General features: G+C 43.5%; 1 protein-coding gene and 1 long non-coding RNA gene across 2 annotated transcripts in view; one reads left to right on the top strand and one right to left on the bottom strand.

Moving 5' to 3' along the window:
• Nucleotides 1–1,964: 1,964 nt before the first annotated feature.
• LOC139262988 (large ribosomal subunit protein uL24) lies at nucleotides 1,965–11,362 on the top strand. The gene is made up of 4 exons (XM_070878412.1): nucleotides 1,965–2,020; nucleotides 2,388–2,560; nucleotides 4,721–4,861; nucleotides 11,184–11,362. Exons 1-4 carry the CDS (start codon nucleotides 1,972–1,974, stop codon nucleotides 11,310–11,312), a joined length of 492 nt encoding a protein of 163 aa, XP_070734513.1. The 5' UTR covers nucleotides 1,965–1,971; the 3' UTR covers nucleotides 11,313–11,362.
• Nucleotides 10,959–11,764, bottom strand: part of LOC139262991 (uncharacterized) — a 44,930-nt gene continuing 44,124 nt past the window's right edge. Inside the window, exon 3 of the long non-coding RNA XR_011593022.1 lies at nucleotides 10,959–10,983. This is a non-coding gene — a long non-coding RNA (uncharacterized lncRNA). The remainder of the gene's footprint in view (nucleotides 10,984–11,764) is intronic.

Here is an 11,764-nt window from a genome sequence, read left to right as displayed (position 1 = left end):
AACTCCAGAGAGTATAGATTGTGTAGAATGGGCCTATCATAAAACAGCCCTCTCATCCCAGGAATCAGTCAGTGCAACAAAGGTTCACTAATCTCCAAGGCAAATATATCCTTTCTTATATAAGGAGACCAAAACTTTACACGGTACTCCAAGTGTGATCTCATCAAGGCCCTATACAATTGTAGCAAGACTCACTCTTATACTCCAACCACCCTTGCAATAAAGGACAAAATGCCATTTGCCTTCCTTATTGCTTAATGTACCTGCATGCTAGCTTTGTGTTTCTTGCACGAGGACACTCCAATCTCTCTGAACACCAACATTTAACATTTTCTCACCATTTAAAAAATATTCTGTTTTTTTTTATTCCTACCAAAGTGGATTTCCCTACATTATACTCCATCTGCCACCTTGCTGCCTACTCACTTAGTCTATCTATATCCTTATGTAGGCTTTGTGTTCTCACAGCTTACTGTCTCACCTAGCTTTGTATGGTCAGCAAACCTGGATATATTATACTCAGTCCCTTCATCTAGGTCATTAATATAGATTGTAAATAGCTGAGGCCCCAGCACTGAACCTTATAGTGATGAAGGGACCAAGTGTAATGTAGCTAACTTTGCTGATGATACAAAGCTAGGTGGGAAAACAAGTTGCAGATTTTTTTGCATCCTCCTCACAAAGGGATATAGATAGGCTAAGTGGGCAAAAATTTGGCAGATGGAGTATAATATGGGAAAATGTGAGGTTATCTACTTTGGTAGGAAAAATAAAAAAGCAAATTATTATTTAAATGGGGAGAGATTACAAAATGCTGCGGTACAGATGGATCTTGTGGTCCTGACCACATGAAACTCAAAGTTAATATGCAGGTACAGCAAGTAATTAGGAAAGCAAATGGAATGTTGGCCTTTATTGCAAGGGAGATGGAGTATAAAAGTAAGGAAGTCCTGCTGTAACTGTACATGGTGTTGGTGAGACCACACCTGGAGTACTGAGTACAGTATTGGTCTCCTTATTTAAGGAGGGATAAATGTGCATTGGAGGCCATTGAGAGAAGGTACACAAGGTTGATTCCTGAGATGAGGAGTTGTCATATGAAGAAAAGCTGAGCAGGTTAGGCCTATAGTCATTGGAGTTTAGAAGAATCAGAGGTGATCTTATTGAAACGTGTAAGATTCTGAGAGGGCTTGGATGCAGAGAGGATGTTTCCTCTCGTGGGGAATCTAGAACTCGGCATAGTTTTAGAATAAGTGCTCGCCCATTTAAAACGGAAATGAGCAAGAATGTTTTATCTGAGGGTCGTGAACCTTTGGAATTCTCTATCCCAGAGAATTGTGGGAGGCTGGGTCATTGAATAATTTTAAGGTGGAGATAGATAAATTTTTGAAGGATAAGTGATTATGGGGCGAGGGCAGGGAAGTGGAATTGAGGCCAAGATCAGATGAGCCATGATCTTATTGAATGGTCCGCGGAACAGGCTCAAGGAGCCAGATGGACTACTGCTCTTATTTCTTGTGTTCTATGTTCTTATAACAAGAATACATTTTCTCCCCCTGTTGTTTCCATGTTGCAGTTACACACATTTTTAATCCTTTCCGGATCTGCGTAATGTTTTTGATCCCAAAATAAGAGCAAAGGCTGGGAAAAGCCATTCATTGCATCATTTTTTTTTAAATTCGTAGCCAATCTTTCCAATTCTTTGTCAAATCACAAACGCCAGAGTTCACCTTGCACACATCAAGGATCACTCTGCGCCTAGCTACTGCAATACCAGGTTCAAGCCACCCCACCCACCTCCTATTTCCAAAAAGCATAGGAGAACCACCTTCCTGATCCAGAGAGAATCACTTTGGGGTCATGGTTACTCAGGTATCATGCACACAGCAGAGCAAGTCAAGGCGTCCCAAGTTGCTCTGTAGCTGCTGTAATCTCGCGCGATTAGTTGAACTGACTAATGACGCACGGCGCATGCGTGCGCTCTCTTTTCGCAGGCGGCCATTGGAGACTGGACAGGACGGTAAGGATCTCATCAGTGATATCCGCTAACATCCGAGCCGTTCTGAGCCCCATCGCGATCAAGCAACCCCTGCTACTGCGCCCGGCAACGATTTTCCCATTATATATATCAATATTGTTGTAATGGCGGGTGCGGAGCGGGCTTAGCTCGGTGTGACATGTAGAGCCTGTGGGGCCTTGTCGAGCGGGCGCCAGAAGCGGGGATCTCGCACAGCGCTCCAGACTTGCTCTTACCTAATGTTGCACAGTTCCTCTGGTCTGATTCGACCTCTGGTAGCGTGTGATGATTTGCCATTCCTATTTCGACTCTTGTTTTGCGAACTAACCGGCAGCACCAGCTTAAACTTGTGTGTTTCTTCTGTGTGCAGCCAACATGAAGTTCAATCCCTACGTAACGTCTTCCCGGAGGAAGAACCGCAAGAGGCACTTCAATGCTCCGTCTCACATCCGCAGGAAAATCATGTCCTCTCCACTCTCCAAGGAGCTGAGGCAGAAATACAATGTCCGATCAATGCCCATACGCAAGGATGATGAGGTTCAGGTAGGTGGAGTAAACCCTGCCCCTTTATTGCATGGAAAGATGAAAAGATGCGAATGCTAGAAATGAATCGAAGGCTCCATTTACCTGCCTTTCTGTCTCCAGTTTCCAACATTTTCTGTCTGTCATGGTTGTTGTACCATAACTTCTAATCTGTTATAACCTGTTGGAAATACAGCAGGTCAGTGAGCATCTGCAAAGTGAAAGGACAGGTTTTGCCTTTTTCTAGACATGCTCTTCATTGGAACTGCGACTGACGGTGCATTTGTATACCGTTTCTGTTTCGGATTTCCTGCATTTACAAGTTTTTCCTTTTTATTTTAACAATATTAGGGGTACTATAATTGGGCTTTAGTGTTTCTTCATTGCATTGGTGGTAGTTATAATTGCTGGAGTGAAGTGAATATTGATACTACAGCAATCCCCTGTGCTGTCATTGCCATGTGCAATCTGGCTGATTGTTACTTGGTCCTCAAAAGTTCAGGTAACCAGTTGCGTCACTTACATGGCAATACTGATATCTGTCTGTCGTGCTTGCAATCTAGTGCTAGAATGACACTTTGAGTGGAAGCAAGTCTTCCCTGATTTCGAGGGACTGTCTATGATAATGATGAGAATGTCAGGATAGCCAGTCAACATTCCTTTGTCCCCATAATGTTAATTTTCTGCCCTATTTCTATGGACCCTCACCTGGTAACCCCTGTTCGGTTACAGTGGCTGGGGTCGGGCCCATGACTGTCCATCTTTGCTTGACCTCACAGTGGTTAGTGTGAGATGGCTGATTGACAATTAAACTACAACTGCACTGTTGTATCTGACCATATTCTATCCTTCATTCATTACCACATACTCCCTGACCACCATTGACTTTAAGAACCGCACGCCCCCCCCCAAACACACACACTCAAAACGCATTAAATTTAAATTCCTTCGTGGCCTTGCCAGTCCTTAACTCTGTAACTTCCTACTCTGTTTCTCTAACTCTGGCCTCTTCTGCATTTCCCACTCCCTTTGCCCCACCATTCATGGCTGTGCTTCAGCCAACTGGGCTATACACTCTGGAATTGTATCCTTCGGCCTTTGTCATCTTTTGACCTGCCTTAAAACTCACCTCTTTGGCCAAGCTTTTATACATACCTCCTAATATTTCCTTTACTGTGGTGTCCATTTTTGTCTGTTTCTGTGAAATGATTTGGAATGATCATGCTATCTTGTAGCTAATGTTTGAGAATTGTACTGCTGGATCCATAGAAACATATAAAATTCTGACGGGGTTAGACAGGTTAGATGCAGGAAGAATGTTCCCAATGTTGGGGAAGTCCAGAACCAGGGGTCACAGTCTAAGGATAAGGGGTAAGCCATTTAGGACCGAGATGCGGAGGAACTTCTTCACCCAGAGAGTGGTGAACCTGTGGAATTCTCTACCACAGAAAGTTGTTGAGGCCAATTCACTAAATATATTCAAAAAGGAGTTAGATGAGGTCCTTACTGCTAGGGGGATCAAGGGGTATGGCGAGAAAGCAGGAATGGGGTACTGAAGTTGAATGTTCAGCCATGAACTCATTGAATGGCGGTGCAGGCTAGAAGGGCCGAATGGCCTACTCCTGCACCTATTTTCTATGTCTATGTCTATGTCTATATACCACCATAGCAGCTGGGGAATTTAAATTCAGTTAATTTAAATAAATAAATATTGAATAAAAAGCTAGTAACAGTAATGGTGACCATGAATCTCCCGGATTGTTGCAAAAACCCATCTGGTTCACTACTGTCCTTTTATCTGTCGTCCTTGCCTGGTCTGGCCTACATGTGACTCCAGACCCACAGCAAGGTGGGTTGACTTTTAACTGCCCTCTGAAATGGCCTAGCTAGTCACTCAGTTGTACCAAACCACTAAAAAGTACACCACATGGACTTCACCACCACCTTGGGGAGGGTGAGCTATAAATACTGGCCATGTCAGCAACGCCCACATACAGTGACCAAACAAAAAAATACACCCTGAGATCTTGGGAAAGTAGGAGTGTTCCACATAGATTGTTAAAACATAAGCAGAGGGCTTCAATAACCAGCATCCAAATACCAGTGAACTAACAAATGGAGCATTTTGGCTGCATTAATGTTAAACTTATGTATTCTACATTTGATATCTTTTATGTGCAGGTCGTCAGAGGGCATTACAAGGGTCAGCAGATCGGCAAAGTTGTCCAAGTATACAGAAAGAAGTATGTAATCTACATTGAGCGTGTGCAGCGTGAAAAGGCCAATGGTACCACAGTTCACGTTGGCATTCACCCCAGCAAGGTAGGAACTATTGTGTAATCCGGGGTTTTGACTGGTTAATGTCGGCAAGTAAAGTTGATTATTTTGGTGTAATGGTGTGGGAAGGAGAGTAACTGAGCTAACCTCCTGCCACAGAACCAACATTTCATTTTGGTAGGTTTAAAGAGAAACTTTGGTTTGTACACCTCGGGTTATTTAAGCAATACGTCTATAAAAGACTTGAGCAAGTAATCTAGGCTGACCCTTAGATGCAGGACTGAGGTAATGCTGCACTGTCAGAGGTGCTGGTTTGTGGGTGAGACATTCAACCAAGGCTTCGAGTGGACTAAAAAAATGTAACAACGCTATCTGAAGGAGAGCAGAGGAGTTCTCCCAGTGTCCTGGCCAATATTAATTCCTCAACCTGTTTGTGGGACCTTGTGTACAGATTGGCTGCTGTGCTTCCTTACACTTCAACAGTGACTATATTTCAAAAGTACTTTGACATTATGGGATCATGAAACGTTCTCTCTTTTTCTATAATATATCTAGATCTGATATTTTAGAAATTACCATTCTGAAACTAGCATATTATTCAAAATGCTGCAGTTTGAGGTTTTGTAAAACTGGTGAGTGTCTTGAGGTTAAATCCATTGTTTACATGTGGTTTGGGTGAACCTTGTGGATCAAATTCTCCCTGGAATGTTCGCTCAGTGCCTATACTAATGCAGAAATTGGCAGTTACAGTTCTTACACCATACTAACTCTAGTGCCAGTATTGTTTAAACTACTGAAATAGCTGCCTACAGGTGACTTTGTAACCACCTTATTATGACTCTGGGGCATGGTTTGCCTTTGGTCATTGGTTTAAGTTTTCCAAGGCACAGATAAATGTGGCCCGCTATTGATCAGCAACCAGTCCAGTTATAGCTGTGACTGCCCACAACTAAACAAGAGAATTCTAGAAATTGAAAGCAACCGAGTGGTATTTTGCTGCGGGTGTAGGTTGCGCTCCCGGATAACTCAGCAAGTTTCTCCAGTTAATAGTTGAGCAGAATAGTGTTTGGTTCTTCGTCTGTGTCATCAGATGATCTCCGTACCTCTGGTTTAGGGAGGGGGTAATCTGCCACATTTCCCATACCTGGTTGCTGTACACTAACTCACCAGTAGTGCACTAGTATGGATGGAGGTGAGGACAAAATTGTCACTGAAAAGTACGAAAATGCAGCAGCCAACTTGCACGCGCCCCCAAAATTGGGCTCGATTGAAATTCCCCCTTCTCCATGGTCAAATAGCTTGCTGCTGCTCGTTGAAACGCATGCATCAATAACTGCTCGTGAGCACTGTGTAGGAGGATGTCTATTCTCTGTGGAACTGTACCCTAGCATGGTGTTTATGACTTCTGGGGGAATCTGGTAGAAAAGAGTGGGGAAATTAAAATAACTAAGTATTGCAGGATAAAATGTATTCTACCTAAAAGGATGAGAGGAACAATAGGTTTTCGCAATGCTGTAATTATCTGCATGAACATCTTCGCGACTTTCTGTGCATGCGCACGATATCCCGAAGCGTCGCCTGCGCAGTACCCAACAGTTGCGGTCTGCACCATGGGCCGCGCTTTCTTCAGCTCCATGAGGAGAAGGTCACTGGATTTGTTGGGGGCGGGGGGGGGGTAAGAGAGAGGATTGAAAGGGGACAGATGAGATCATAGTGGAGTGGAGTTCAGGAACGTGGGGGATGCGGTGGTAGAGAACACAGTGGGGATGGGGGAAGAACATGATCCAGATTGTAAGATGGATCGCATTCTTCCAACCCTAGCCCCTTTATGCCCACGCTACGTTCTTCTTCCTCTCCACCCCTAGTTCTGGTTCATTTCTCAGAAAGCTCGGTGCATGTGTGGCAAGTGACATCATTGACCTGGCCGAAATCTAGGAAGTTGTGACACTCACACTCTGTTCACTTTTCATACCCATAAACCAATTAACAATCCATGAGCCGCACACAATGCTATTTGGGGGGGGCGGGGGGGTCAGGGACCCAGCGGTGGGAATCTTGGGCAGGGAGAAGTGGAAGGTGGTCAGGAACCTGGGGAGGAGACGGTCAGGAACTGTGGGTGGGGGGGGGGGGGGGGGGGGGGGGAGGAGGAGAAGAGAGAGAGAGAAAGAAGTTCTTAACTTGCAAGGGTGAGCTATGACTGTTCGATGTGAGCTCTATTCTGCTGTTCTGTCTGGAAGTCAGAATGGCTCGAATTACACTTTGCAAAGTACTTGATTACTTAGGAAGGCGTGATCTAATTACACATTCCAGATAAATTACTGGGTGTGTTTGGTCCCTTTGGAGCCCAAATCAAAACTCTGGTCATCTTGAAGGTCAAGACCCATCAGAAATCTGGTGTTAAGAAATAAATGCAAGCTTTTTGCAATGACCTTTCAAATTCAAGTCTTGGTCCCACTTTTGCATGCAGTGAGCTTGATGACCATATGGGCCAATAATGTTTCATCATTGGTGATAATAAATGTATCATATCTGCTGCTAAATCTTGGATCATATAACTAGTCTTCTGGTTTCTGAAGCTAGCTAAATTTCTGGACCGTGCACTGAATCTGAGTTTGGATTGTGTGGAGTTGTCGCCTTTTAGCTCTTGTCAATTCTTGGCGTGTATTATTACTAGCATATATACACCAGTTCTGTTGTAACGTAACATCTACATTGATGCATGTTTTACCACAGGTAATTCATGTTGTTCCTGCAACTCAGGTGGGAGATTCTAGATAGAACATAAGAATTAGAAGTAGGCCATTTGGCCTCAACTCCACTTCCCATAAACCTTCGACTCCCTTATCGTTCAAAATCTGTCTATTTCCACCTTGAACATATTCAATGACCCATCTTCCACCGCTGTCTGAGGTACAGAATTCCAAAGATTCACGACCCTCAGGGAAGAAATTCCTCGTCATACGTTTTAAATGGGCGACCCCTTATTCTGAAACAATGCCCCCTAGTTCTAGATTTCCCCCCACGAAGGGAAACATCTTCTCTGCATCTACCATGTCAAGCCCCATCATAATCTTATACATTTCAATAAAACCACTTCTCATTCTTCTGAACTCCCAATGCGCATAGGGCCAACCTGCACAAGCTTTCTTCATATGACAACCCCTTAAGTCTCAGGAATCAACCTTGTGAGCCTTCTCTGAACTGCCTCAAATGCAAGTATATCCCTCCTTAAATAAGGCAACTAAAACTTTTCGCAGTACTCTAGGTGTGGTCTCACCAATTCCCTATACAGTTGTAGCAAGATTTCCCTACTTTTATACTCCATCCCCCTTGCAATAAAGGCCAATATTTGCCTTCCTAATTACTTGCTGTTCCTGCATGCTAACTTTTTGTGTTTCATGTACAAGGACCCCCAGATCCCTCTGTACTGCAGCATTTTGTAATCTCTCCATTTATTTAAATAATTTGTTTTTTTATTTTTCCTACCAAAGTGGATAACCTCACATTTTCCCACATTATACTCCATCTACCAAATTTTTGCCCACTCGCTGAGCCTTTCTATATCTCTTTGCATACACCTTCCAACTTGCTTTCCCACCTATCTTTGTATCATCAGCAAACTTGGCTGCATTACACCCGGTCCTTTCAGCCAAGTCATGCATACAGACTGTAAATAGTTGCAACGATGCCTCCGCAAGATCCTACAAATCCCCTGGGAGGACAGACGCACCAACATTAGCATCCTCGACCAGGCCAACATCCCCAGCATTGAAACACTGATCACACTTGATCAGCTCCGCTGTGCGGGCCACATCGTTCGCATGCCAGACACAAGACTCCCAAAGCAAGCGCTCTACTCGGAACTCCTTCACGGCAAACGAGCCAAAGATGGGCAGAGGAGACTTTACAGGGACACCCTGAAAGCCTCCCTGAAAAAGTGCAACATCCCCATTGACACCTGGGAGTCCCTGGCCAAAGACTGCCCTAAGTGAAGGAAGTGCATCCGGGAGGGCGCCAAGCTCCTTGAGTCTCATCACCAAGAGCATGCAGAAATCAGGCACAGGCAGCGGAAAGAACGTGAAGCAAACCTGTCCCACCCACCCTTTCCCTCAGCGACTATCTGTCCCACCTGTGACGGGGACTGTGGTTCTCGTATTGGACTGTTCAGCTACCTAAGGACTCATTTTTAAGAATGGGAGCAAGTCTTCCTCAATTCTGACGATGATGATGATGATGAAATAGTTGAAGCCCCAACACTGATCCCTGCGGCACCCCACTAGTTACAGTTAGCCAATCCTCTATCCATGTTAATCCGGGGGAGCGCTGAGCATCTCGAGTCTCGTTGCCAAGAGCATGCAGAAACTGAGCACAGACAGCGGAAGGAGCGTGCTGCAAACCAGTCCCAAACACACTTTCCTTCCACCACTGTCTGCCCCACCTGTTACAGAGACTGTAATTCCTGCATTGGACTGTAAAGCCATCTGAGAACTCCGTTTGAGTGGAAGCAAGACTGCCTCGATTTTGAGGGACTGCCTATGATGGATGATTATAATATCCATGCTAATATATTAGCCCCCAACCACGTGATCTCTTGTGCAGTAACCTTAGCTCTTGAATTACTTTTTGTTTCAATAGGAACTGCCTACCTTCTCAAATGGTGTTTTTCTGTGGGTATCAGCAACTTTCTGATACATAAGCCAAATAACATTGCTTCATATAAACCTGGACTATGTTGAAAACCCAATTCTGTAACCAGATTTTCTGGCATTGGTACTAAATAGTAGTCGGGAGTGACAACTTTTGGTTTTCCTCCCTCTTACTCCAGCCAATTTCAGTTCCAAACTTGCAAGGCATAGAACAGGGATAAAATTGGGGCCCTATTGAGGCCTGGGCTCCTTTCTTCTGCACAACCCCCCCCCAATATTCTTGCCCAACTTCATGCTTCTTTACAATTTCTATTATACTTGCTCCCAGATGCTCATCCAGGGACAAGAGAATACGCTGGGTGAGGATAGACCAGTGTTGTGCAAACTCTTTGAATTCATTATTCAAGATCGAATTAACAAGCATTTAGAAATGCACAATACAATCACAACTGGCAGGAGGGCATTGTTAAAGGCAAGCAATTGTTTAAGGAAGTGGCAATTGAATTGATATAGTAATGAAGTAAATACTGTGTGTATATAGGGACCTAGGGGGTGCAAATACATCATTCTCAAAAGTATAAAATCATGTACCCATAAACCATAAAGTTCACACCATTTTGGGTTTCGTGAGTACAAGAGCACAGAGATAATAAATGTCGACAATAGTTAAGAGTACCGTGCAGTTTTAGGCATGCTATTCTATAAATGATGTTGGAACCATAGAGAGTGGTGATTTATGTGGGGGTATAGGAATTTACTGGCCTGGAAAAGAGCATTGACCATTTGACCAGACCCAGAATGATACCAGGCATGAGAAACTATAGATTTGGAGATACTGGGCCTTTTTCTATTGGAACAGAAAAGATTAAACTGAGATTTTTGTAAAGGTTTTTAAATTATGCGGGATTTTGATATGGGGAATGGCTATTTCCTTGTGAGTCGGTGAAGAGGTCACCGAGTAAGTGGAAAGGTTAAACAGTTCTTTACGTTGTTGGAGTATGGTATGCTTTGCCACAGGAAGTCGTTGTGATAGAGACCTTTGCATCTTTTAAGGGAAAGGGGGATAAATATTTGAAGCCGAGAAGCTCAGAGCTATGGTGGGAAAGAGAAAGAATCAAATTTTATCTCTTTCAGCAAAGAGCCCACGTGGACGAGATGGGCAGAATAGCTTCCTGCGCTGTAAACTTGTGCATTTCCCTTGATGTACTGGTCAATGTGAAAAGACTAACTGCTCACTGTTTGAAGTGGCTGCTGCGTTTACCCAGATAAGTCGTGGCACTTGAAAGTAATCCGTTTTATTTACTTTGAGAACATTTCCAGTCATGTCCAATGTTTCCTCTAAGCTGTGTATCCGCTCAGCTCTCAGCCAGACCCACGTTGCCTGGGACCAACTTTTCAAATGTTAAATTTCGCACATGCGCAACCCAAAAAAATTAGGGGGAACATTGGTCATGTCCTTTCTGGGTTCTGTAATCTTAGTGTCAATGTTGAACTGATGGAATGGTGATTTTGCTCCTATAACTAAAGAAAAGGTGGGTTATGACATTTTAGATACAGTGAAGGAAGTGCACACCTGAAATATCATACCGATCTTTTTTCTTTACAGCTATTGACTGGCTGTACTATCTGCTTTTATATACATGTTTCATGCTGATTTGATCTATGTGCCCACTGCTGTACATGAGAAATGAATGGTAATAAATGTGTGTAATCTCTTACAGGTGGTGATTACCAGGCTAAAGCTGGACAAGGATCGCAAGAAGATCCTGGAACGCAAGGCCAAATCTCGCCAAGTTGGCAAGGATAAGGGCAAATATAAGGAAGAATCCATTGAAAAAATGCAGGAGTAGTTATCTGTTCCGCCTTTGCTACTTTCAATAAAGACTCAAACAAGTTGCAAGCGAGTTTACTTTTTAACAACCTGCTTTTTCAATGCTCACTTTCATATAAAAATGTGGAGTATATCTTTCATACCTCTAACATTTTGAGAGAAAACTACGGCAGCGGTGAACTCATTCAATTCCAGTTGGTTCCACGTTAGAAGTAAATTAATTCACTTGTGTGATTCCTATACTGTGAAATTTTTCACAAAGATTCCCTTTCCATGTAAAGTAGCAAGCATAACTTAAGGTGGCATTCGTTTCAGTTTCCCTTTCCTGTGGGAAAGCAGCTTGCCTTTCCTGTGGGAAAGCAGCTTGCCTTAACAGTTTCTGAAAACTCTCAATAGATTGTAAAGAATTGCAAGCATGAGTCCATATCGTGCCATTCTGTGACCTAATGTTTGAATGAATCCTAATGCTGC

The sequence above is a fragment of the Pristiophorus japonicus genome, chromosome 4 (genome assembly GCF_044704955.1).
Source record: "Pristiophorus japonicus isolate sPriJap1 chromosome 4, sPriJap1.hap1, whole genome shotgun sequence".
NCBI classification, from domain to species: domain Eukaryota; kingdom Metazoa; phylum Chordata; class Chondrichthyes; family Pristiophoridae; genus Pristiophorus; species Pristiophorus japonicus.
The sequence above is the reverse complement of the archived record's forward strand: the minus strand, read 5'-3'. Positions and strand labels throughout refer to the sequence as shown.